Genomic DNA, 25,103 nt, shown 5'->3' with positions numbered 1-25,103 from the left:
GCCTCGCGCAGAGGAGAAGGGTTGGTATCTGAAGGATCCTGGTCATTGTCCGGCTTGGCAGAAATATCGAAAAAATAGTTCGTCGATGTTGGCCCAGTGTAAGCATTTGAGCTTCCCGAATTGGCGGAGAGGTATTGGCCGTATTCGTTCTCAATTGGGAATTTCTTGGTGCCCATGAAAAGAAGCTGTTGGCAAGCAGAAATGTTAGTCCACTGTCTGTTTGTATGACATCACAAATGTCGAATTGGGGCACTTACATGTTCAACCGCATGGGCCATCCCGGGGATATCAGACTCGTCGCTGAAGTTTCCCACATTGACATCCAGAGCAGCGCTGGCCTTATCGGTCTCGGGGTCATGCACCAGGAGAGCCTCGAGCTCATTGCCAAGACGAATGACTCGATAGTCGCGATCGTCGAGGGAAGGCTTCTCGAGAGAGTCGGTAACAAGCGTCACCGGTATGGGAGCACCACCCATCGCTGCGGAGGCATCCTCTTCATGCTGAGAGTGAGGCATTGTGTATGTTGCAAATGCAGGTGCAAATGCAGGCGCAAAACCAAATTTCTACACCGATACTGTCACCGACACCGACACCAATCGTGACACCGACACACACGGCACAAGTTGTATCCGGAAACCGGAGGAAGAAAACGGCCGTGAAATGCGGTAGGGCAGGTCGCCGATCGCAAGGGTTCGTACGAGTTGCGTGCTCAGGTACGAGAGTCGATTGGACAAAGTCGGCGCGTACAGGACGATAGACGCAAGACAATGGAACGAATGTGATCCAATTGATGTCGAGAACCAAGAAAATAATGCAGTGCGGTAAGTATGGCAATGGCAAAGCAGATGTGACCTGGAAGTAAGGTACAGAACGGATACCGTCCCGTAGGTAAGGTTCCTACCTTACTAGAGGTAAGTACTGTAAGACAGTCCCTGGAGGCTAAGGTACAGGGTCAGGGCAGGGCAGGGCCATTGTCGCGGGGGAGACTTACCTAGGTACCTACGTGCTGAGGGGCGAGGGGTATGATGGATGCCAGCAATGGTGGAATGGATGGCTACAGTATGGAGTACAGGGGCTAAGATCTGAGAGATGATGGTGATGATAATGAAGATGGGGGAGCTAGGTACCTGGACCTAGGAATGGCTGTAGACAGTTAGCTACCTACCTACCTAACTATATATGTCATGAGAAAGGTACCTGTGCTGGTTATATGTAGGTAAGGTACTAGGTATTCAACATGGGCCTCGGGAGGGCTCTGCAAGGACATGGGGAGGTTACCTTAGCCTAGTTTCCTCGCTTTCTAGCTGACTAGGGTTAGAATATCGCTGGCGCAAACGGGGGATATTCTTGAGCCAGACCAGTCAGACTGTTGAACGGAGTTGAACTTTTGAATTGTGTCCTTCTATGACCGAACCACTTTGAAGGCGATGATTGAGCTTGTGGGGTGCGCCACTCGATATTGAGCACGCGCACAGCAGAATAAAGAAGCCAAGGGTCTGTGCAGAACCGGCGATCTACTGATGCCTGTGGAGCAGTGTTACCAGTAGACTAAAGATGGGCGAGCCTCCCAGGCCTCCGTTAAAATGGCTGTCAGGGTAGGAAGGGAACAAAAGAGAAGAGAAGGATACCGAGTTCTTTACCGATTCGGTAATGATGGAAGAGTTGCTCGGCTTGTACGGGCCCTATCTCGAAATAGGACCAGTTTTTCGAATGACCAATCCCCAATCCTTCTTGCAATCAAGGGTCTCGGCTGGTCCCTGATATCGAGGACGGACAAGAACAACCTTGTTGGGTGATTGATGGCTTGCTTATGTACCTAAGAGAGAAGGGTAGTGGATATTGAGACCCGAACCTTCTGGTCCCTGGACTCTTTGAGGGACAAGACCGTCCTCAGTTGTCGTGTGGGTGCCAGATTTGAATACTTACCTAGGCAGGGGAGTTGATGCTAGGTAAGGTACCTACCTAAGCAGTCATGTCCTTCGAGACTAAGGTAGAGGTACTATTCGTCTTTGTCCTTGCTGATGTGATGTGTTCAAAATGATGTGGCTAAACAACCGGATGAGCAACAATTCGTCAGCAATGTGCTGTCCCTCCATCATGCGCATATACGATGAGCTTATCCAGACAACAAAGTCTGTGCCTATTAATAACCATCATGAAATGCTGGGCATGGATGTTGTTCGTTTCGCCTTCGTAGGGTACTAGTAATTATCGAGAGAGCTGAATATGGTCGTTACTTATATACATTGGAAACATCACCGATGATGCCAACCTACTACCTACCTAAGAAGTAGGTAAGTCTAGGTAGGTAATCCAGGTAGGTATATAGACCTTAGTGGCCATGTACTTCCATGCTATAGGGTAGTACTTAGTTCATGGTCAGTTTCTTGCAACGCTCCCCACGGAGTTCTTATGCTGACATACAAGCTCAGTGATTCGTGAGCAAGTGCGCTGAAGTACCTAAATAAGACTGTTCTCTTTTGTCTCCCAAATGCTTAACAAGTCGGACCTCTGCTCTGTGGTATCAAAAATTGTGAATGGTGACACCTGGTCGCGGTAGATTCTTAAGCGTCCGACCAATCCCATGCATCCATATTTGTCAAGATCCTTGGAGGATCACTGAAGATAGAAGTGATCAAGGGGAGGCAGGAAAACTTACTATGTAGGATCTCTATCCCAAACGACAAAGGAAACTGAACAAATTTAGTATCATTTGGCGTGGATTCGAACATCAGAGATCGTCTTTCTCCCTGAAGGTTATAAACAAAGGCATGCTACTCCGTACTACCTGTATGTATCTGTGAGACGTCAAACAGAGCATTCAAACAGAGCATCGCCGTTGCTGCAGAATTAGATATTGTTCCTTGGCTTCCGAATCGTTATTCTGCCTGCATATGTTACATCTTTAATGAGCCACGTGGAGTGGGCGACTCTCGTTGGTTAAACATTTGCCCATTTCCAACTTCTGTTCACTGTTGTGCAGGCCAAAAAGGTCGGTAATTAATGAAGCATGGTGCCCAAATACCCGGATGAGATTTTGTAATAAATACGGGTCCAAATTCTATGTACATCAGAAGAGAAGATATCAATTGTACGAGTGATTTGAGAGGATATTTACACACCTTCTCGGCATATCGATCACTTATATATCACCATCCATGGAGCTGAAATCGTAGTGTTACATATATCGATCGCTGCTCTGCTTAGACAAGTTACCTAACATCACAGGAATCCTGAGCCTCAGGTCAAAGTCGCCAATGCCACATTGTTTTTGGCTGTCTGTGTACGTGAATAGCCTTAATTTGGCATTAACACCATTTATCGGCTGGTCCAGATATGTAGAGATTTTGATTAGTATGGGCACATACGCACATATCCATGTATGTACCATACTACATTAGAGTGATTCACTGACAGTAGTAATAGTGGCTGCATCTCATTGCAGTCTCAGGAGTATACATCACATACCTCGGCTGCACATGGTACAAGCTCAATGCATGTTATCCCCGTAACCCTTATGTCCAACAAGCCTTTAATCACGAAATTCGGCGAACGATTATGGCCTTCCTGTCTTTGCTCAGGGGATGCACTTTAGTACCCATGAAGCTGATGTCTAACAGTCGTCATTAGAGGAGTTTGCTCAGCAACTGTATTTTCCCACTTCCTTCACTTCTTAACCCTGTGTGCTTACCCCCATTTCGCCTGGCCCTGGTATGTAATGATGTGGAAAAGGGAGAATAGGTAGAGATTTCCTGTATATACCAAGGAGCTCCAGACTTGGGCCAGAGATAATGCAGAGTGTCAAATCCGCAGACGACATCAACTCAAGACATCCCCATGGATTTTGTATGGTTCTAATCATATATGTGTGCCATTTGACCCCTCTTAGGACAGTCGACAGCTTTGTGACCAGTCTGGTGGCACTTGTAGCAGGTCATGGCTTTTCCAGCAGGGGAGAACTGGCTCCCGCCTCCTGAGGAAATACCACCACCGGAGGATATTGATGTTGGCTTGCTGAGCTTCACCTCTTTTTTCTTTCTCTTATCCCGGAATTCTTTGGCTTTGGCACTCTCTGCAGTTGGCCTTGACCGGGAACGCGAGCGTAAACGGCTTGGGCTATCACTGGATGGCTTCCGCTTTTGTCCATGCGCTGGCGTATTTGTGTCGTCTGAGTCCTCATCTTCACTATCGCTGTCGTTGTCTGATGCCTTCTGGGATTCTTGTTTCTGTCACGGTCAGTCAGCAGTCTTGGCCCTATCTATCACGGCATAAGGTAGTGATCGACATGCCTGGTTCGCCGCCTTCTTGAAGCTATTTGTTGAAGTACGCCCGTTTCTCGGCACGTCCTCGTTATCGCCTGAGTCGTTAGACGAATCCATATCACCATACCCAACATACACGACGTTGAGAGGTGCTTTGGTCTGACTTGCAGCTTTCAACCCAGCAAATGGGTTGTCAAGGACCCAATGGGTGTCGGCCCCAACATGCCTCTCCAGGGCCTCTTGTCGTTTAGTTTCTTGTGCATCGAGAGCAGCCTTGATTGCAGCCTGGTCAATGTTCAGATCAAGGCGACCCGCCGCTGGGGAATGTCCAGTCTTTCTTTTCTTGGATGAATGTGTTTCTGAATCCGGGGACGAATTTTCTGAGGCTACTGCCCGTTGCATAAACTTCATAGTAAGAAGTCTCGAAGAGACTGCTCGTGGTGTTTCGGGCGCCATGATGAACGATCGTGTCAATGATTATTATGTTTGCGAAGACGCTTCGTTATAATTCGAGTGGGAAAAGCTGCGGTGGCGCAAACACGTGGAGAGGCTATAGCTACAGGGCAGAAAACGACCCTGTATATTAGGTTAATTCATGAAGACCAATTTACAAAATCTTGCAGTGATTCGATTACAAGAGGGCAGAAAGGATCGTGTTTGTCGCAAAACACAATGTTCCTAGGTACCCAGGCGCATTACCTCCGTCTGGAAGAACAAAAATATTTCGGTCACGGATAAACCAGGGGTCCGGGGTTAATATCAACTGCCAAGTTCAATGCCTCACGTCCACGAGGAGATCATCCAGTGCCGACACTGACGACTCGATTCGCACACTGGGAAATCGACGAATTTACAATGGCCACATCTCAACTGAGAGCAATTGGCGCCTTTGCGCGTGGTGCACGCCTCTCCCGGCGCGCCTTCACCACCTCCGCTCGGCAATTCGATACTGCTGTCTCTACCAAGACCAACGAGACCGCCCCCGCCCCGGTCAACGAGAACAAGCCCGTCGAGATCAATCAAGCTCCCAACCGTGTCGGTGTCTGGTCCCGTAGCCAGAGACCACGTTCTCAGGCCATGACCGGCCCCCGATTCGAGCAGACCGACTTCGATCTCCAGGTACAACCGAGGCGAGGGAGCTAGGATGGAATATCAAATCACTAACCGTGTTATAGCCTCAACCCAAAGCCGCCATTGAGATGATTCACAAGCAACCCGTTACATGGACGCACGAGCGCATTGTTGCCTGCAATGGCGGCGGTGGCCCTGAGGGTCATCCCAGAGTCTTCATCAACACCGACAAGCCCGAGATTGCTGTTTGTGGCTACTGCGGCCTACCTTTCGTACGACACACCGCTAGCAATTTGTGCTTTTTCAATACTCATACTATATTTTAGGCCCACGAACACCACCGAACCCACCTCGAATCCCTCCCAGAAACTTCTTACCCTCTGTCATAATCAGCATCGAACGATAGGACCGGAGAGGGAGGGTTGCTATCTGGATTGCTACTAAGACATGTGCTAGAGGCAAAAATGGTCCGTGTATTGTGTTGTTTCTGAACGGAGAACTCAAACTTCTGTATATACTCCGCGAATACAATAAGAACAAACCCGACAGCTTTCCTAGCGTGGTCTTCATGTCTATCTGCCCCGATGACATGTTAAAATCACCATCGATTCAGCATGTTCTTAAGAACTATCACAAACATCCACTGAAGCGTTCGGATACGGAATCATGCTGCCGTCTCACATTATGAAAATGAATGTGATGCTTGCCTACCTACGGCGATAGGTAGAGTGAGTGTAAGGGAACTAAGTACGGATAGTACCTAGAGGGGATTATAAATGATGCGTTGTGATTGGCTAAAGAGGAGCTTGATATAAGGTAAACGGATAGAAAGAGACTCATAGGTAGAGTCCAACTCTGGCCCCACTATGACGGTTATTTGCTTTCAGGCACGATTCAATCTAATAAGCCATGCCTCAACTTCAAACATCACGCCTCAACTCTGCAACGACACCAGTGCTCCTCTGTTTACTGCTTGTAATCTCTCTGTTCCCCGGTCTGTTCCACTATCTCTGGACACTGCCTTTTAGCCTTGTTGGATTATCAGGACCCTCTCAACCCCGCTCAACTGCCCCTCCAGTGATAGACCATTCGACAGCAACAACCATGAGCTTTTTTCAGAAGCAATTCACTCTTCCTGCCAAGTCACGGGGTTCATACCTCATAACTGACCAGGTTGTGTCTTCACTTCCCGAAATTCGGGATTACAAGATTGGCCTTCTGAACCTTTTCGTTCAACACACGAGCTGTGCTTTGAGCTTGAACGAGAACTGTGAGCTGAATTATTCAGGCCTAGAGAGCTCTTGACGCTGATATGAGAATACCAAGGGGACTCTGATGTTCGGGAGGATATGAGCGATGCTCTTGACAGAATCGCGCCAGCTGAAGGACCCAAGGGGGAGGCTCTATACCGTCATGAGTGAGTGCTTTGCATATAAGTCGCAAGAAAAGACATTGACACCCGATAGTGCGGAGGGCCCAGACGATATGCCTGCCCACATCAAGTCTGCACTCATTGGGGCGAGCGTTACTATTCCCATTAAGGATGGAAAGCTTGTAAGTGCCAGCCAATCTTTGGTCCTGCCATAAATGACTGATATCGCCATACCTAGGCTACAGGAACTTGGCAGGGAATCTGGTACCTCGAGTTCCGTGCCGCTCGCCACCAGAGACGGGTCGTCGCAACTATCCAGGGGGAAAAGGCTTGAGTGAGATGCACGGAAAAGTGGACTTAGATGTATAGAAAACAGGGAGAAGAGAGGAAACCTATACTTGAGCTTTTACACATCCTTCCTCTACGGGCAAACAACCAAAAACGCCGAACACCATCGCCGTGTCTCTGCGGTCCTATAGGGGGATCAGCTTGTTCCATTCTCCTCCTTCATGTCCGTATCATCGCCTGCCAATACTTTTGTGTATGGAACATAGCCCTCTGGCGCGGCAGACCCTGGTGTGGCAGCGACGACATTGCCATTCTCGTCCACGAACTCAAAGTTGTATCGACTGAGAAGATGCGGAATTGCAGAAAGCTGTGGACCGTATCGCGCAGTGTTGTCGTAGAGCTCGAATAGAGGAACGGCCAGAAGCTTCATGTTCTTGGGAACGCTTAGAACCTCTACAGGAAGAATGAGTATCTAATTTCTCAATAATGATCGGTTTACCTACTTTGTTTGGGCAATTGAATAAAGTAGAGCTTTTTGCACTCCTTTGGCCTCGTCACATGCGCCGGGATAAAAGGATACATGAATGTTTCGAAGTTAGGCCTCCACCACTGAGCAAGACAGTCGCCCACTTGCCAGTCACCAGCTTCTTCACCCTCTCCCAAGCGGCCGACGGGCGCCAGCCTCTCGTCCAGCCGCGACTTGAAGCCTTGAATCTCATCGTCTTCGGGGCGTAGGTAGTCTCCGGGAAGCTTGAAAAAGGCATTGGCGATTTGCAGCATCAGAATATGTGGGTGGTTGTGCTCGTGGCAGACGAGAATGCCTTCGCAAGTGCGGCGCATCCCATGTTCCGCGTAGTGTTCCTCGAGTCTCTTGAGACGAGCGATGACTGATGGGTCCTCTTCAGGCTGGGTTTCCTTGACCCCAAACGTGTAGTTCGACAGCGGGTAGAGCGTCACCTTTTCAGGCTGGTTGCCATTGAAGGACAGGGGGATGACGGGCGGCTGTCCTGACTGAAGCGCATCGGGGGTTATTGTTGACATGACTGCTATTCGGGCGCTTTTGAGGGATAATTTTTATATAGTTAGGTATATCGAAGTTGGTCAAGGTACCTTATTATGCTGTCGTCGAGTCGAATGCAGTATTGGCTACCGGAGTATCTAGGTCGGTACCCGAGAAACTGCGGAGAGCTCAGGTCAGTCAGTGCTTCTAGAGCTCCAGGATTATTTACGGCAGAATGTGTCCCAAGTCCCTAAACGAGAAGGCGGTGTAGCACCATCAGACAATAAGGCACCTCAGTGTTTGCGATGGATGACAACCAATAAATCGTATTTGAGTGGCTCATAATCCGCTATTATGGCTCATGCGAAGCAATGAGTGTACGAACTTATCAGGATATTATCCCAACTGAGTTTATACTACCTTAGTACTTACCTATGCATTGGTAACTGTGTGGCGCAGAAAGGTGGTATTTCCAGCGAGTTGACGTTCTGAATTCGTTGTGACAAGCTTCCATACAATTACAATCACCTATTAGGACAGACACCAGGCTCAAGAATAGCAAAATTGACGTGGCCAGCAATGTAAAGGTATATATGTATGTCGATTTAAAAAGTAAAATACATCTCGAAATGCTTAGTAAATATGTTTCAAGATTAAGCAGTCGTTTGATGTGCCTAGGACAAGACGCTTGTAAAAACCCCGAATGGGACCTAAGTTCACTGTGCGATGACCCCGGCGCACCATTTTCTCATGTCTTTCCAAAGCTTCATCGCTATACTTGCAATGGGCATCTTGCTAGGTAAGATCTAGACTGGAGTTGTTCGAGGCTACCTGAAGTCATGGCTCTGAGGAACATTGTATTTCCGCTGAACCTGCCTTCTCAGCTAATGAAAGCAACGATTCTTGGCACTACCCTGAAGATGGCTCTATGATGCAACTGTATGAGATTTCTAGAAGATGGTGCTGTATAATAGAGGTCCCGGTTTGGATTCGACCGATCTTTTCACGGGAGAATTCTCATAATATATAGCAGGACGAAACAGATAACTGCTGCTGATAGCTGGTGAGGTACCCGCGCTAACTGTTACCAAGGCGCAAGTCATGGATGGATGTTTGGATAACGGAGTCAACCGGCGGGGTTTCTTTTTCTCTAGCATACCTTACCTACTACCCAATCGAACTGGCTGAATGCTTCCAGTGGAGGGGGAAAGGTACATAGTAAGTACCTCCCTAAGTATGTTATGTAGAAAAGTGATCGTGATCGTCGCAATAAGTGTCCGGAACCGGCCAGTCAGGACAAAGAATTGTTGTTTGGCTGAGCTATAACCTTAGATCAGAGCTGACCAAGTCAGAGAAGACCAACCAGTTCGTCCATAGAGTAAAACATATAAGTAGTAGTCAATTGGCGAATTGCAGCCGGACCGGTACATAGTAATCAAACCATTCACTCATCCAGTGTCGTATCTATCCATCCATTCCTTCGGTTCATCATGCTCTATCCGAGCTGTCAAAATGTTGGAGACATAAGGCAAGTATGGAAGGTATAGTTAGCAGGTTCGGAGTACCGATTGATCGAGGCCCATTGTATGTCAACTTTTAGAATGGTCTAGCCAGACTTAGAACCAGGGCCGCTGTTAGGCGTACCAATGTTCGCACTATCATCCCCCCAAACCTCGATTTGTGCTTGGTCTGCCCACGGCCTCGTCGCCATCAAAATCAAAAATCCCCATTCTAACATTGATTTACTTATCTCCCGCCCTTACAACTCACAATCCCGCAAAATCCTTCACGTGCCGTCACTCATAAAAATCCCCTTCTCTGGCAAAGTAAGCGTCTTTCCCAAGCTTGTTGCGTCATGCGCATACCGAGACATCCCTCTTTGTCTAGTTTTAGCTCGCCTGGAGGAACCTGTTAAAACTCAAGGCACTACGAGTACTGTAGGTATACGAGTAGACTATGGATGAGGCAAGCCTTGTCAATAGCCTCTCTCAGAGGCTCTCGGAGCTCGAGCACAAGGTTCACACCTTTCGCCACGAGGTGGCAGCTGATTTCCTGCGCTACTACCACGATCTGCTCCGAGACGCACAACCCGACATCGCTTCCAATGTTGCCCAGTCCATAACCCAGTCATTACCCAAATACCCAGACCTCAGCTCAGTTCTCACAAGTCTGAATCTGGTCCTTAATAAAGCTGGAGCTGACTCACAAACTCTCCCACTTGAGTCGACTCAACGCCACTTTTCCCCGCCGGCCACTGTCGCTACCTCCGGATCGGGAGCCGCAGAGCCTCCAGGCAGCCCCCGCGATCGACATCACGAATTGCTCTTTTACCTTCCCCTGTTAGAGGGCTCTCCTCCAAGACCGCTTACCTCTCCTCCCCTCACAAATAACCACACTCCTCCGCTCGACATGTTGTTGCCTGACCCGAGCATCCAGGCAGACGAGAAGCAAGACTCGGCCATTGAGACAGGAAGGAAACCCGATAATGGCACTGACCAACTGCAGAACGCCTTGCCAGTAGTGCCTCATTCGCCTGGACGGCCAGGTCATGTTCGCCGCTCAACCAATGATACTGTCTCGTCGTGCCATTCGGATCGGAGCGAGTCGAAAACACCACGGAGCGCCCTGCGACGGTCTTCGAGTGGTTCCAAACCCCCTCAGAGTCCCAGGCGTGTGCGCTTCGATGTCATGGGAGCAGAGGTCTTACCTACAGCGTCACCACAACCTACCGATTCCATGATTCCCTCCGCGGCCTCTGCCGCATCCGCCGACCAGCCTCACGCTGGATCTATGCTCGACGATGACCTGGAGGACCTACCACCGCCCCGAAAGATTTCATCTTCAGAAGCGCTGAGAGCACTATCTAGGGCGCCGTTGGAGGAAGGAGTGTGGACCGAGGTTAATTCAAATCCAGATCAAAGGGCCGGTGAAGAGGACAAGAAATATGCTAGCATTTCTGAATCTCTGTCTGAAGAACGAGCCAGCCCTGTTATTATTGCACCAGAACCGCCATCGCCACGCCATGTTCCCGAATCTGTTCGAATCGAACGCACGTTGGGGAGCGTGAGTGAGGACCCAGATGAGGATCAGGATTCATCCGATGACGACTTCCTCTCAATGGCGAAACCTAGGTCTTTTACCAATAAGAAAGCGCCTGCATCGCCGTCTTTGAACAGAATCCCCGAGGAGAGTCAGATCAGTGGCCATGATGCAAGCCCACCCTCACCTACTAAAGCTCCAAGTTCTGGTACTCACTACGAAGTGGGAGTAGTCGACGAAGACGTGGATGAGGAAGACGAGCTGTTTCATTTTGAGGAAGGCGGCGGCTTATCTCCGCCTCCAAAGCCCAAATCGAAACCAACACCTCTTGCGGTCGAGGAGGATATCGAAGTTGACTTACCGGATATACCGGAGACTGAGCAATCTCTATACGCAACTTCGCCGGCAGTACACATTACCAAGAGGCCTGGCTCTGGGCCGACGACACCAATCGCGGCACGATTTCAAGCTGGTTCCGTGGGATCATACAAAGGACGGCCAGTAGTCATGCCTGTCGTTCGTAATCCCGAAGTACATGCTCAGGCTGCCTCGTTAGGGCATTTCAATACGTTTGTTGGGGGATTGGACGGACGCAGCGGCATGGATGAAGCAGATCTAAGCAGCTTCCGCGCCAGCGTCGCCAATACCGGCGGCTTCTCTGGCACACCGCGCAGTTTCACGGAACGCCTGATGATGGAGGAAGCTCAAAAGGCAAGGGCTGGTGGTCCGAGGTTAAGCTAAGAATACATTGTACCACAAGGAGTTTGGGGATCTTATTCATACTTCAAGGCCTTGGGCCCGGAATTCTGGATAGCTCGTTGTTGGCGTTGAACATATTGCGAGAAGGAGTTTACATATTTTTACAGATATACACGTGCAGGTGGTGGGTTGTGGATTAAGGATGATATACGATTAGAAAACGTGATATGTACCTCTTCGTTGAGGGAATGGTTGGCCAAGGCATTCGAGAAGACGGCAAAATCTCATGGGAATACCGTAATATAAATCTCTAGGTTCTCTCTGTACTGGTAGGTTCTTGGGTAGGTAGTTTTGGTATCATGATGCCTCAAGAAATATCGTGCATCAGCTCACATGGAAATCCACTCACCAATCATCCCGTCGTGATCTAATTTTCATAGCGGGGCACCTACTAAGTGGTCTCTAACGCTCTACCGGGGGTATGTAGCTAGAAAGCATCATTCCGTCATCCAATGCAAGACAAAATAATTTGCCTCCATTCTCAGCATCAACTCGATTGCCTAGCAAGGTGCCAAAGAAAACGACATTCAAAATGGGTGGCCTTAACCTAGAGGTATTCAAGGTATGTTTATATTGTGTCTCTAGAGCATATGTAGTTTTATATATTTCGAAGTGGCCCTGTTCGAAGACGATGACGAGATGCGAACAAGACACTGACATGGGATGCCCACAGTTCGGCACGTATGTCATGTTCCCCATCGGAATCATGTTCTACTTTGGCACCAACCTCGATAACCGCTTTGCCGTACCTGGCTTTTGGCCCAAGCCCGAAGAGTGCAACAAGATCCCCAAGGACCGAGACGAGATCAAAGCTGAGTATGACCGCATCGTGGCGCGACAAAAGCTCCGACAGGCCAAAAAGCTTGAAGAGGAACGCAAAAGAGCAGCACAGCAGCCCGAGAATGACCAGTCCGATTCGTGAAGCCCAGCGAATCTGATTCAAGCATGTACATTATCAGCCAGAGGGTTCGGCAACGGCAGCATTAACGATGTACTACTCATGGCGTTTGGAAGGCATTGGAAATATTTCCCCTCTGTTGGTTTGGGCAAGATACAGCATCTTACAAAATTGTTACAAACTCGTCGATGTTCTATGTTCTATACATCCAGGTTTCTTTCAACCTTGTCCCACTCTTCATCCCCTACAGCTCCCTGACGTACATTGGCATAAATGGCTCTGACCTCGGGATATTCCCTGAGTCCGTTGAAGAGCATGTCGAGAGCATCGGCTTGATCTGTGGTGTCAATGCTGACTGTCGTGTCCTCATTCGGTGCCCAGACAATGTCTGCGTCGAGAATCTCAAGCTCAAACTTCTTGGACAGGGCCTCGGTGATGGCTGTCAACGTGTTTGGCTGGGTCCAAGCCAAGAAGTCACCCTCTGGCAGTTCCTCGACATCTTCCAATCCCTCGAGCTCAATCGCCTCGTCCAGAACATCTGAGAGTGACGGCCCGCACTCCTTGGCTTTGAAAACGGCTCTACCACGTCTTGTAAAGTAGAAGGTTGTTGACCCAACCACTCCGCCGGCTTTCTTCACCACGAGGCGCAGGTCATGAAGAGTCCGAGTCTTGTTGTCTGTCTCAGCATCGATGACCATCGCGATATCAGGGGGCAAGAGAACCTCCAGAGACATAGACTCGAGCTGTGCGCCCGTGGCTGAACGACCTTGACCTCGTGCAATTGCACCCTCGATCAAGTTCTTTGGTATACTCGCTAACACCAAGAGTCAGACATAACTCCAGACGAAAAACTACTGTGCAAATATACCTTTTGTCGCAGCGTTTATTGCAGTGGCCAGTTGAGGGTTGAATTTGACATCATCTCCATACACTATCGAACATTAGAAAAACCTTCTGGCCGTAAACACGCACACACTGATGCCTACTTCTTGAATACATAGCAATCGTCTTAGTGAAATTAGATCTCTCAGTCATCTTCTTCTTATCGGTTACAGCTTTGATGTGTTTTGTCTTGGACCACTTGTTGTGACCAGCCAATTGAGCTGGTGTCGTCACGAAAGATCGTTGACACTGATGACAGATTGAGCTGGCAATTGACTTTGGTGCCTTTATCAGCGGACTCAGGCACTTTCGTGTCGCCATAATTAGCGGGAGAGCCACACCGAGACGCAACCCTCGAGTCTCAGAATCTGTCAACAGAGAAAGTATTCGGTTTTCGTGACCTCTCGTCCGAGTCTTCAACGGGCATGGCCCAGCTCAGGGTGAATCGGCCAAACTCCGGACGCTGAGGATGCCCCACAATGGCTTATGTACAGTGGTCCTTAGAAGCAATGGAACCTAAGTGGCATGTGGCCAAGGTAAGTGTCACTATGGAGTCTAGGGGATCTCGAAGTCAGCAACTTACCTACTACTTTAGGTATCCATTACTAGGTAACCTTAGTACCTAGTCTTACCTCTTGAAACATTCATTGCAGGAGAGCACGAATTCAATTACTCCTGCGACTTCACTACGCATTCTTTGAGCTCTCATATAGTTGACGGCGTCGATTTTCGTGCGTCATGTCGTCAGCACAGGAGCCTGAAGGTCCAGCTCCAGCTCCAGCACGGGATCCCGAAGCGCCAGCTCCCTCCAACACCGCGACCACGAATCCAGAGCTCGATCTCCCCAAGCTTCAGTCCCTCCCCGCCGAACAGCAAGATCTTTTCCTGCTCACTTATGTCTCCAGCTTGACGAAGCACGTCCTTGACCTAGCAGCGGATGATTGCACAGCACAGCAATTCTATCTCAAGAAGGAAATATTCCAGATAATCAACCTCTCTTCACCACAGCCTTCTCGAGTCGTCCGGAATAATTTGGGGAAGTGCTTAGCACACATCTTCGGAGTTGGAGACAGGAAGCTTCTCTTCGAAACGATCAACGACTTGATCGCAATCGTATCGAGTGGAAAGTCAAAGTCCGATGCTGAGATACGGACCAAGCATGCGGCTATTGTCTGCCTAGGAGATGTGTTCGCTTCTGCTGGCGATAGCGCCATTGGGCTGCACCCCCTTGCTTGCTCAACCTTGCTAAAGCTCCTCAAGTCCTCCTCGAACAATGCTGGAATCCGTGCAGCATGCCTTACCGCTCTTGGAAAGATCGTTGGTATGGTTGAAGGTAGCATGGATGAGGTGATTGCGCGTGACATCTGGAAGCAAGGACGAAATCATGCCTCATCCGACAAAGGCCATCTTGTCGTTGCTTCCGCCTGCCGGGCTCTCAAAACATTGTTCAGGCACACACCTTATTTCTTGTACTCGAGTGACCTGGACAAACTCGAGGCTGCAACATCCAAAGCATTTGACTCTCCTTCGGTCCAGGTTCGACTGGCTGCAGCAGAGTGCTTCGCTGAAGCCTTGTTCCAGGGTCATTCAGAGGGCGGTCCACCAGAGGTAGCGTCGCCAAAGGGAAAAAGGACCAAGAAGGCACTGAAACGCCAGTCCACGATTCCTAATATTGCCGACGATGAGCTGGACATCCCCTCTAGATCAGCTAGCCCAGCTCCTTCAGGCAAGCGCAGTCAAGTGCTAGCCCTGTCTCTAGCGGATATTCTCAAGAACCTGGCATCCCAATATGTAAAATCGACAGCCTCAAACAGAATCCGAGCAGCCATTGGTGTGTGCTATGGCAAGCTTTTCAGGCGCCTGGGAGAAAAGCTTGTCGAGACAAACTATCTCAAAATAGTCGAGAGTCTCGCCATAGATGTGCTGGGTCACTCTACAATCGCTGGCAACCGATATCGACTTCTGATTTCCAGAAATATAGTCGACGTCGTTATACAAGATGTCATTGGGCGCAAGATTTTGGGAGAGTCTGGCCAAATATCCGCTGCAAAATCCCTCATCAACAATATCTTCAAGAACTACCCTCAAGCTCTAGCAGAAAGGCCAGAGCCTTCTAAGCATACTCTGATCGCGACGCTGAGCGCTGTGTCTTCGCTTATCCAATCACTAGGATCTGCGGCAAATACCTTTGCAGAATCATGTCGAGATGGTCTCTTGCAAGTCTTGCAACATTCCAGCTATACTGTTCAGGTATTTGCATCTCACTGCATGAAGACGCTTGTCCTTGCCTGCCCCCAACAGCTTCTTCCTTGCCTTTCTGTTTGTATGAACAGCCTGAACCGAGAACTCTCCCTTCTTGGATCGGGACGCAATTCGCCCAGAAGATGCATTGGATTTGCTCATGGACTCGCCGCGACCCTGAGTGCAAGCCCTGCTCGTCCACTCTATGGGTCAGTTGAGATCAACAGTCGAGTGTTGACTATTGCGACAAATATGTTGAAATCGAGCAGTCAAGCGCAGCTCAGGGTTGCAAGCACACAGATTCAGGTCGCCTGGGTTCTTATTGGGGGCTTGATGTCCTTGGGGCCAAACTTTGTTAAGATACATCTGTCGCAGCTCCTTTTGCTTTGGAAGAATGCGCTTCCAAAACCCCTTGCCAAAGATAACACATCGGCCCGAAGTTTCCTAGAGGTGTCGTTCCTGACACATGTTAGAGAATGCGCGATGGGCTCGATTTTGGCCTTCCTCGAATTCAACAGTCGTCTTTTGACCGTGGATGTGTCAAAGAGAATAGCCGCCATGCTCCAGAACACGACGGCCTTCCTGAGAACTCTGCCGTCCAAGAAGACCTCTGACGACGTCAGTCAGAGACTAGCCCCTGCTCTACAGCTCCAAGATCTTGAGATGATGGTTCAGCGCAGAGTCTTGCAATGTTACGTCAAGCTCGTCAACCTCAGTCCTGCCGGTGGAAGCGAGGCACTCTTGCAGTCTAATTTGCTGACACTAGCGATTTCACTCTTCGCCGACCCGGAGAACTATGCACCAAACTCTTTGAGTGCCTCGATTGCGAACGCAGCCGCTACATTCGAGTCTGTCTGGGATGTGGGCGACAATTCGGGTTTCGGTATTACTGGCCTTGTCGCGGGCCCCTGTGTCAGAAAGCTCCCTGGGCAGCAAGAAAACTCCGATGATGGGAACACAGATGAAGTCGATAGCCCAGAAGACATGATAAATAACCTCCTGCGCTCGCCAATCTGCGGCAGTTTAGAGCATGATGCATCTGTTCTATATATTGGCAGTACAGACTCATTCTCAAGTCCTGACCCTCCTGCCACAGAGGTCATCAACGCGGCTATTCAGCTGTTTGCATTCGCCTTCCCACTAACCCCTGGCAAGGTTCAGGAGAGTATTCTCGAACAGATTCGAACATTTACATCTGCTGGCACTCTGATCAGAGATCCTGGGCGCAAGGCCGCCATCAACGTCAACCTTGCTGCAGCCATCCTCGCTACCATGAGGGTAGCTGTGAAAGAGACGAAGTCGCCTTCCGGTGACATTTCGAACCAGGCAGTGGAAGCGTTGCTCCAAGATATCGTTCGCGACTTTGTCCTTGACCCAGATGAACATGTCAGAAGCTTGGGGTACGCTGCTACTGCTCGCTTATGCAATGTGTACGGAAATGGCTTTACGAATAATGAGATCAAGTACCTAGTCGATACCATTGTGGGCAACCGTGAACCTAGTGCGAGAGCGGGCTGTGCCATGGCACTTGGGTCGATCCAAACCCAGGTGGGTGGCATGGCGGCCGGGTACCACCTGAAGACAATCCTCGGTATCCTAATGTCTCTTTGCAATGACCCTCACCCGGTGGTCCATTTCTGGGCACTCGAAGCACTATCACTCGCAGCCGATGCCTCGGGGCTAAGTTTTGCTGGCTACGTCCCCAGTACTTTGGGTATGCTTGTTCAGCTTTATGTTTCTGAAACCCATCATGCCGAGATTTCCTCTGCAATTACAATGAATCTCGAGCTCGAACTTTCCACGACATCCGCTATCGCTCGTTGCGTTGATTCCCTCATCAACGTCCTAGGTCCTGACCTGCAGGATGCCACAAAGTCAAGAGAGCTGATATTCACTCTTGTTAACCGTTTCCGTGAGGAAGATGATTGGCTGGTGCAGCGGGCTGCGCTGGGCTGTCTAGAGCATGTTTCGCTTTACGCCCTTGGACACATGCAGTTCGCTGACTACGTCAAGTTGCTTCAAAAGTACCTGATGTCTGAATCGACAACTTTACGAGATGTATCAGTAGATGGGATCCACAATATGATGAAACGGAATCCACAGGACGTGCTCAGAGAAGCAGAGACCGGGTTTGAGGAACAGCTTTGGCTGGTCCTTGATACCGTTCCGTCTCATGACGGAATTCGCAACATCATCCGCAACTGGATGCATCACACATGTCTCACGGAGACCAACGCTTGGCTTCACAGATTCCAGGCTGTACTCAAGATGACAAGAGCACGACCCAAGACAGAAGATAGTCAATCTGGATCTAAAGGCAGTGGCCTACCCGACTTGCAAGACGAGGAGGTTGCTGGATTCGCTGCTGCAGCTGGTGCTGCTAAAGATGAGAAGGAAACCAAGGCTACTTCTGAAGTTGAGCCTTTGAGATGGCAAGTAACGACTTTTGCACTGAGCTGCATCGATGAGATGTTCTTGATAATTGCAAAGGACGTGACAGCCAATGGAGAGTCCAAAGCCCAGAGCGATCTTCAGGGCAAAGTTGCAGATGTTGTTCGCATGGCGTTCTCGGCATCAACCTCTGGTGTCCTGGAGCTCCGTATCTGGGGCCTGAAGATCATAGGAGACATACTCAAGATGTTTGGCAAGACACCGGATCCAGACTTTGAAGAGGCGATGTTGCTGGAGCAGTATCAGGCTCAAATCAGCTCAGCTCTTACCCCAGCATTCGCAGCCGACTCATCGCCTGAACTTGCCTCAGAAGCAGTCAATGTCTGTGCCAGTTTCATCTCAATCGGTATCGTCACCGACGTAGATCGGATGGGTAGGATTCTCAAGACTCTTGTAAGCGCTCTAGAAAATTTCTCCAAAGACAGTGAGAATGCCGCGATTGGTGATCTGAAAAGCCTGAGTTCCAATGCGCAGGTCATGGTAAAGATATCGGTGTTCTCTGCTTGGGCGGAGCTCCAGGTTGCAAGCTCAGAGCAGAAATATCTTCTGGATGTGCTCAGGCCTCACATCGGCACATTGACGCCCCTTTGGTTGGAGTCACTCCGTGAATTCGCACGGCTTCGATTCGAGCCTGACATTTCTATGACCTTGGGGCCCCCTTCACTCTCTGGGAGTCTTGACACCATCTATGCAGCCCTGAATCGCGAGACATTGCTGCGGTTCTACCAGGATGCATGGCTGAAGCTGGTAGATGCGATTGCCAGCTTGATCGAACAGGATAGTGAATTCGTGTTTGACGCCCTCGATGGAAAGGAATCAGATGGCCCCTCAGCGAGCGGCAAGAGCAAGAATTCCGATATCAATTACAGAGACGAGCCTGTGGCATTCTTCTTTGTTCTGTTCGGTCTGGCCTTCGAGGCGCTTGCCACGCGTTCTGGGCAAAGCGATTCTCTGGCTACGCACGAACAGACGTTGGCCATCCTTCAAGCCCTCAAGAAGATCCTCCACCCAAGTGTGTCTGGCCATGCTATCTACAGGCCAGATGTGTTTTCCGAGACCATGGACTTACTAGATCGTCTAGTACTCACCGAGAGCCTCGACGTTCAAGGTGTGATCGTGGAGATCGCAAGCGTACTGTGCATTGCGCACCCCTCTGCAAGGAGACACGCTACTGAAGAGGGCGACCTGTCTGATGATATCGACCAGCTCTTTGAGCTGACGCGAATCATCGTTCTTGTTCTTACAGGACTTCTTCCAAATCTTTCCGAAGGGAACCAACCAGCCAGGCACCAGATGAACGAAGAAGCCATTCTTCTCGTACGGTCATCTCTCAACGCGCTCGTGGACGCCGCAGAGGTCTTTCCAGCTATTATCAAAACGGATCTGCATGCTTGCATCATACACATCTTTGCCACAATCTTATCAACGCCTGGTTGCCAGGAGCTCATCGTCCCACAGTCCCTGTCCACACTGAAGCGTTTCGTCGGTAGCATGTCCAAGTCAAGAAGGAACCAAAGCAATGGCGAGCCATCTTCCACAGATGTTCAATTGCAGGGGTGCCTACGCCGATTCCTGTCGATATACCTCAACGCGCAGAAGCGTGAGGCTCCTCAATCCCTTACCTGTGTTAAGAACTGTCTGTTGGCTACGACAATCCTCTTTACTGGAGGCCAGAATCACCTTCCAGCTTCTGAAGCTCTTGTGGCCCGTTATCTTGAGGAGTTGATGGACTGTCTCACTGATCGAATGGTATGCATTGTCCAGCTCACTTTCACCCTCCACTCTAGGGAGATCAACTAACGATAGCCTACTTTAGACTGCCAAGATCGCGGCCAACTGCATTAAGTCGCTGCTGCTCCAGCCATCCCAGACCAGTGCTGATCTCAGCATTGCTCGTTACCTGTTTCCCCGACTTGTAGCCTTTGTAACCGATACAGACCCTGAGGATCCCGAGAATGCTAGATCCTTAATTGCTCAGACTCTTTGTCAATATGTGGGCACGGGCGTCAGGGGTCGACATTTGGCCGCTATGGCAGTGGTGATCCCAACATTGATGGCCCGAGCAACAGCTGAGGGTGAGGAGGTATACCAAGAGACTAGCGCACGATTACTCGAGCTTGCCGCGATCGATCAGGAGACGTTCAGAGCAGTAGTCGGCGGCATGACCGATGGTCAAAAGGGGTTCCTCGAAGAGGTGATTCGCTTCGGCCGGCAAACCACAGGCCAAGTGAGCAAGGCTGCAACAGGGGAGTCCGGGCAACCAAGTATTGCACTGAAGATGGACTTCGGAGGTTGATCTGACGTACATTTCACGAGGTGCCTATCCGTACAAGGGTGGGCAATGAGGTTGAGCCATTATGAGTAAAGTTCATCCCCAAAGCTAAGCTGCATCCCTCCTTGGCAGGCTTAAACTTGTGCCCGTCCTTCAGTCGGACGTACAACCCTATTACAAATACGAAAAAAGAAAAAGAAAGAAAAAATCAAAATGACGAAGACCACAAGCCATCTATGTTGAGACCCTTAGGGGCGTGTGTCAGGGAAGCAAAAGCACCGCTTGTCATGCTAGACAAGCTGACAGGGATATGACAACGGGCGATGAACGGCAGCAGCACGTACCAGACGGACAGTGACCTCCAGCTAAAGCCCAAGGTAGAATGATTAGACGAGATACGATTCAGCTGGCCCAACGGCCGGCGTATCCCCGATGGAAAGACTGTGGAGTCATTTGTCATGTTACACAAGGATCGCTGCAGCCTATCCGCACAATGTTCTGGGCCAAGCATGCATTGCATTGATCGCATAACTAGGCATAGCTCCAGTCACTGTACAGCACGCTCGAGGCTACCGCCAATATGCCGTGCTATCGATACCAACTGCAATACGATGGCAACACGCAAGTCTTGAAGCCGCAGAACTACGAATCAACAAGGTTCACTCTGTGTGACATGGGGACGGGAAGGGAGAATGATAGAATGGGGTTATGACGGGGCTTTTTATACATGCAATGGGGTAGATATGGTTAACGGCTACATATATAATTATGGCGTCATGACACACCAAGATACAAACACGAAGCACCTGTGGCCTCTTCAATCATGTGGTGTGCAACAGCAGCTCTGTTGTTTTACTCAGGCCTCATCTCCAAGACGTAGGTAGTGCCACCGTGGTCTCTGACTCTGTAGAATGTCCTGTCGGCCGATAGCCCTGCGTATTTTCGGTTGGAGGGCCTAATTTTTAGCTTCCAAAGCTAACATCGACTAGAGTTGGTCTAGAGGGGAATAACGCGGCGAATATTCGGGGGTTGTACGACCAGCTTCTGGAACATCAGCTAGTTAGCATGGTCAGGAATAACATAGCCGTGTCAGACTAGGCCCATACATACACTGACAGGGGAATGTTATCGTTACTGAGTGAGAGCAACGAGATAGGAAACCCCATCGTGAGAACTCCACTGAAGAGTAGCACAGGTAGCCATCCAGCCAACAGTTGAGGCGAGCGCCAAACAAGGGCTGGCTGGTTTGTTTTACGTTTACGTTCCCGTATCCAAAGAGACAAGAGTGTCGGTGGGCCTCCGCAGAATCTTGTTGGTCTGTGTCACCATGGCATGGTGGGTAGTTGGGTAGAGTAGGTAGTATTGTAGGGATATCAGATATCAGAGATGGTTTCCTTTCTTTTTCTGACTTCCCCACGCGATCTAGGCCACCTACATAGGCTAGCCATTACAGTATCTGATCCTCGAGGATGCACGGCCTTTGCAATAATCAATGATTTGGGCTGTGACATTTCCTGCAGTGGACCGATGTGGCCAAGACTTTTACTGACATGCAGCTCTTTGACCTTGCGTCAGACTTTAGTGCTCGCTAGTCACACAGTAGAACATGCCCATGTGGTCTTCAGTTGAGCTAGGTCAAGTAACAAGTAACGGCGATGATAATTCAGCTCTTGCTACTTTGTCGGAGTGATCACAAATTCCACTCGGTGTTAAGCAGTTCCTGACATTGGTTGATAGACATCTGCCGAAAGGTCTGCATCGTTCGTTTTCGTTCTATCCAGGGGCAAGTATCTTTACATCAATGCTTGTCATGATAATAGGAGGTTCCATCAACGATGACCGGCTTTTCATCCTTGACGCTGGTCTCCTCCTTCTTAGCGGATGCCTTTTTCGATGGCAACTTCTTGTCCACTTGCGACCCTGAAGATTTCCTGCTCGAAGACGACTTCTTTTCCGTTGCCTTCCTTTTGTTAAATCCCTTTGACTTGGTCCCCTTCTTCTTTGACCTTTGGGGCTTCTCGTTCCGTCTTCGGCCATCATGTCTCCTGCGGGATGGAGAAGTTGGTACATTCGCCTCGCTCCTCTCAGGGTCGGCCCAATTTGACGATTCATGCGAAACCATGGGCTCCCCAAGCTCTTCCACCTCTGCATCCTCACGAGTGGGTCGCGCTACCATTCTTCTGCCTTGGAAACGTGCTTTGTTCAGCTGCTCCATCGCAATATTTGCGGCCGCGACGTTTTCAAAAAGGACCATGATGTAGCCCCTAAGGTAATTGCTGTCACTGTTCTTGGGTATCTCGATGGATTCGATCTTGTCATTGTCCACTTTGCGCTGAACCCAAGATTTGACTTCATCGGCCTCCGCTTGTTGCGGGAATGGCGACACACATAGCTTGCGTGTTTCCGGTACCACGTATTCCGACCTATAGGATGCCTCGCCGCTGGAGAAGCTACAGTTCGGGTAGTACCCTGGATTCTCACTAATACCGCGATAAGGAAGAGCAAGCTGGCTTACTCCATGTTGATATTGTGGAGAGTACGAGACTGCGCCTGGTTTTGGGGCAGACAACTGAGTACCGGTATCATTGTATGTGTAGTAGCTCCCCGGGCTGGCAGCCGCGTAAGTCGCTGGCGTGTTTGTGGCTACTGTGATTGGTAGCTGCTCGGAGTAACTTGGGTTCGAGAAAGACTGAGTAGTGAATCGGGAGCTGTTGGCCGGAGGGTAACTAGCTATGTAGTACTAGAGTCAAAGAGTCATTACCAGGATCTATTCAAAGCTTGTATCTTCAGAAAGGCCAGCTTACCTGTCTAGGTGCAGCAGAATACTGCGGAGGCATTGCCATCTGAGTTGGCAGAACATAGGGGCTGGGAGGTGTGGCTTGATACTGCAGTGTCTGTGAAATGACGGCTTGCGGTGGTGCAGCAAGCTCCTTGATCTTGATAGAATGCTTACGGTTTCTGTCGGACGCAATGATCGAGCGACCTTTGAAAACACCGCCGTTGAGAAGTGCTGCTACCGTATTAGCTCGGCCAGGTATTCGTCTTGCGAGATGTATGCCTACCCCATGCCCTTTCAAAGTTCTCTCTTCCCCGAACCCGGACCCATCCTGAGGTGCTGCTCTGGAAGACCTCGATATGGTCCACGACGCATGCTGTACGTGTCCAATCTTTCAACTCCTGCCACGAAGTTGCGAATGGTAACTGCAAGAGTAGTTAGCTTTGTGACCGTAGCACAGGTCATGACGGGTGTGAGAGACCGTACGTTGCAAATGGTAATGTAGTAGATGCCGGTCTCATCACCGGGACCAACGTCCGCTTGGACTGTAGCTTCGGCAGGCATAGGGTGAAGGAATCTGCACTAAGCCGACAAGTTTCCAGTTCCGAACGAGGTCTTGTGAGATGCTACAAAAGTTTGAAAAGAAAGCCAATAGCTGTGTGACGATAACACGAGAAGCAACGGGGAGTGAGCACTGGAAAAGTGACAGCTGGGAGATTGGCCAACTGTACTATCTCATCACTGAGTCACGCTGCTCTTCGGGGCTCTAAATGAAGGCTCTTGGAAGCTTCGAATCAGGCTCGGTCATATTGTGAATCAATGACAAGCAAAGACCTTATGTATGCTTTATATCTAGCTTCTCGCAACATCTGGCATGGGAGCGGCAAGATAGAATCAGAAGAGACAACAACCCGTCTAGCATCTTCCAAACGTTGCTTTTCAATCGTTCTTTACCGGCTCTGGATTCGCTTGCATTCGATCCCAGCACTCGGGCCATAATCTGGGCGCCCCGGGGTCTGGAAAGGACACCGGAATATGGGCGGTTTGCAGAGGTGCATATCGTCTCAGCATCGAGAGAACGCCGAGAAACGTTGAGACTAACAAGTCTGGATCTGGCAAGCTCGCCTCCTGGATGATCAATGGTGCAGTGTGACCCGAGATCCCTGTCAGCGTTTCGACATGCATCCTGACTCTCAGCCTCGAGATGTGGGGTCCCAGCTAGGGGCAGATCGTCCGGAAATGTAGGGTTCAATGCCGTTGCGGAACTAAGGATGTTCATTTCGCGCTTGGACGCCAGAGCAGAAATCTTCAAAGAGTGCAGATTCTCGTGGGCGTTGTCCCTCAACTCAGCCGTATGCCCAGGTGCTGTAGATCGATCCAAGCCACCGGCCGTAAATGTCTAGGCATGTCTCTCCCTGCTCGACATGCAGAGGACCGGGCTGGGTCCCGCATGAGACAATGATATATCATATTGCGATCACTGCTCCACCATCTGAAGAAATCTGAAGTGGCTGGGTGTTGAGTAGTGACAGATCCATCGACAATCGAGGCGATGATCGAATGCCCGGCGCAAGGCACCAACAGTTCTCTCTTGATCTCACGGCGGGAAGAGCAGTGGCAGTCCATAACCTGAGGTCTCTTTTCGCAGCCATGCGTGCACGTCGCTTCCGTGGCGCCAACAAACGTGGGTTCGATTCGTTGCTCATTGGAGGTCCAATTTGCAAGCTGTCGCTACCAAGAGAGAAGAGGAAACTACACACCTTTTATGAGTCTCGTTATGCAGCCATGCCCT

The 25,103-nt window shown here is 49.9% G+C and overlaps 10 protein-coding genes across 10 annotated transcripts in view; 5 read left to right on the top strand and 5 right to left on the bottom strand.

The window, feature by feature from the left end:
* Nucleotides 1-515, bottom strand: part of FMAN_04513 (uncharacterized protein) — a gene marked incomplete at both ends in the record, with an annotated part of 2,890 nt that extends 2,375 nt beyond the window's left edge. Inside the window, one exon of the mRNA XM_041828770.1 lies at nucleotides 258-515. Coding sequence (XP_041679600.1) covers nucleotides 258-515 — 258 coding nt within the window. The remainder of the gene's footprint in view (nucleotides 1-257) is intronic.
* Nucleotides 516-3,854: 3,339 nt separating this feature from the next.
* On the bottom strand, nucleotides 3,855-4,718 carry FMAN_04514 (uncharacterized protein; the record flags this gene model as incomplete). The annotated part of the gene is made up of 2 exons (XM_041828769.1): nucleotides 3,855-4,226; nucleotides 4,266-4,718. The coding sequence occupies 2 exons, from the start codon at nucleotides 4,716-4,718 to the stop codon at nucleotides 3,855-3,857; spliced, it is 825 nt and encodes a 274-aa protein (XP_041679599.1).
* A 399-nt stretch (nucleotides 4,719-5,117) lies between these two features.
* Nucleotides 5,118-5,722, top strand: FMAN_04515 (uncharacterized protein; the record flags this gene model as incomplete). The annotated part of the gene is made up of 3 exons (XM_041828768.1): nucleotides 5,118-5,381; nucleotides 5,438-5,605; nucleotides 5,660-5,722. 3 exons carry the CDS (start codon nucleotides 5,118-5,120, stop codon nucleotides 5,720-5,722), a joined length of 495 nt encoding a protein of 164 aa, XP_041679598.1.
* Nucleotides 5,723-6,437: 715 nt separating this feature from the next.
* On the top strand, nucleotides 6,438-7,039 carry FMAN_04516 (putative UPF0047 domain protein; the record flags this gene model as incomplete). Its single annotated transcript, XM_041828767.1, has 4 exons — nucleotides 6,438-6,603; nucleotides 6,660-6,750; nucleotides 6,800-6,887; nucleotides 6,944-7,039. 4 exons carry the CDS (start codon nucleotides 6,438-6,440, stop codon nucleotides 7,037-7,039), a joined length of 441 nt encoding a protein of 146 aa, XP_041679597.1.
* A 150-nt stretch (nucleotides 7,040-7,189) lies between these two features.
* FMAN_04517 (putative mRNA cleavage factor I subunit) lies at nucleotides 7,190-8,034 on the bottom strand (the record flags this gene model as incomplete). Its single annotated transcript, XM_041828766.1, has 2 exons — nucleotides 7,190-7,446; nucleotides 7,497-8,034. The coding sequence occupies 2 exons, from the start codon at nucleotides 8,032-8,034 to the stop codon at nucleotides 7,190-7,192; spliced, it is 795 nt and encodes a 264-aa protein (XP_041679596.1).
* Nucleotides 8,035-9,949: 1,915 nt separating this feature from the next.
* FMAN_04518 (uncharacterized protein) lies at nucleotides 9,950-11,773 on the top strand (the record flags this gene model as incomplete). The annotated part of the gene is made up of 1 exon (XM_041828765.1): nucleotides 9,950-11,773. The coding sequence occupies one exon, from the start codon at nucleotides 9,950-9,952 to the stop codon at nucleotides 11,771-11,773; it is 1,824 nt and encodes a 607-aa protein (XP_041679595.1).
* A 550-nt stretch (nucleotides 11,774-12,323) lies between these two features.
* FMAN_04519 (uncharacterized protein) lies at nucleotides 12,324-12,713 on the top strand (the record flags this gene model as incomplete). Its single annotated transcript, XM_041828763.1, has 2 exons — nucleotides 12,324-12,353; nucleotides 12,465-12,713. The coding sequence occupies 2 exons, from the start codon at nucleotides 12,324-12,326 to the stop codon at nucleotides 12,711-12,713; spliced, it is 279 nt and encodes a 92-aa protein (XP_041679594.1).
* Nucleotides 12,714-12,889: 176 nt separating this feature from the next.
* FMAN_04520 (uncharacterized protein) lies at nucleotides 12,890-13,892 on the bottom strand (the record flags this gene model as incomplete). Its single annotated transcript, XM_041828762.1, has 3 exons — nucleotides 12,890-13,503; nucleotides 13,558-13,620; nucleotides 13,676-13,892. 3 exons carry the CDS (start codon nucleotides 13,890-13,892, stop codon nucleotides 12,890-12,892), a joined length of 894 nt encoding a protein of 297 aa, XP_041679593.1.
* Nucleotides 13,893-14,309: 417 nt separating this feature from the next.
* Nucleotides 14,310-20,559, top strand: FMAN_04521 (uncharacterized protein; the record flags this gene model as incomplete). The annotated part of the gene is made up of 2 exons (XM_041828761.1): nucleotides 14,310-20,012; nucleotides 20,080-20,559. The coding sequence occupies 2 exons, from the start codon at nucleotides 14,310-14,312 to the stop codon at nucleotides 20,557-20,559; spliced, it is 6,183 nt and encodes a 2,060-aa protein (XP_041679592.1).
* A 1,774-nt stretch (nucleotides 20,560-22,333) lies between these two features.
* Nucleotides 22,334-23,875, bottom strand: FMAN_04522 (uncharacterized protein; the record flags this gene model as incomplete). Its single annotated transcript, XM_041828760.1, has 4 exons — nucleotides 22,334-23,275; nucleotides 23,340-23,545; nucleotides 23,598-23,736; nucleotides 23,798-23,875. The coding sequence occupies 4 exons, from the start codon at nucleotides 23,873-23,875 to the stop codon at nucleotides 22,334-22,336; spliced, it is 1,365 nt and encodes a 454-aa protein (XP_041679591.1).
* Between the last annotated feature and the right edge of the window lie 1,228 nt (nucleotides 23,876-25,103).

The sequence above is a fragment of the Fusarium mangiferae genome (genome assembly GCF_900044065.1).
Source record: "Fusarium mangiferae strain MRC7560 genome assembly, contig: FMAN_scaffold003, whole genome shotgun sequence".
NCBI lineage: Eukaryota > Fungi > Ascomycota > Sordariomycetes > Hypocreales > Nectriaceae > Fusarium > Fusarium mangiferae.
Note: the sequence above shows the minus strand (reverse complement) of the source record. Positions and strands in the feature narration are given on the sequence as shown.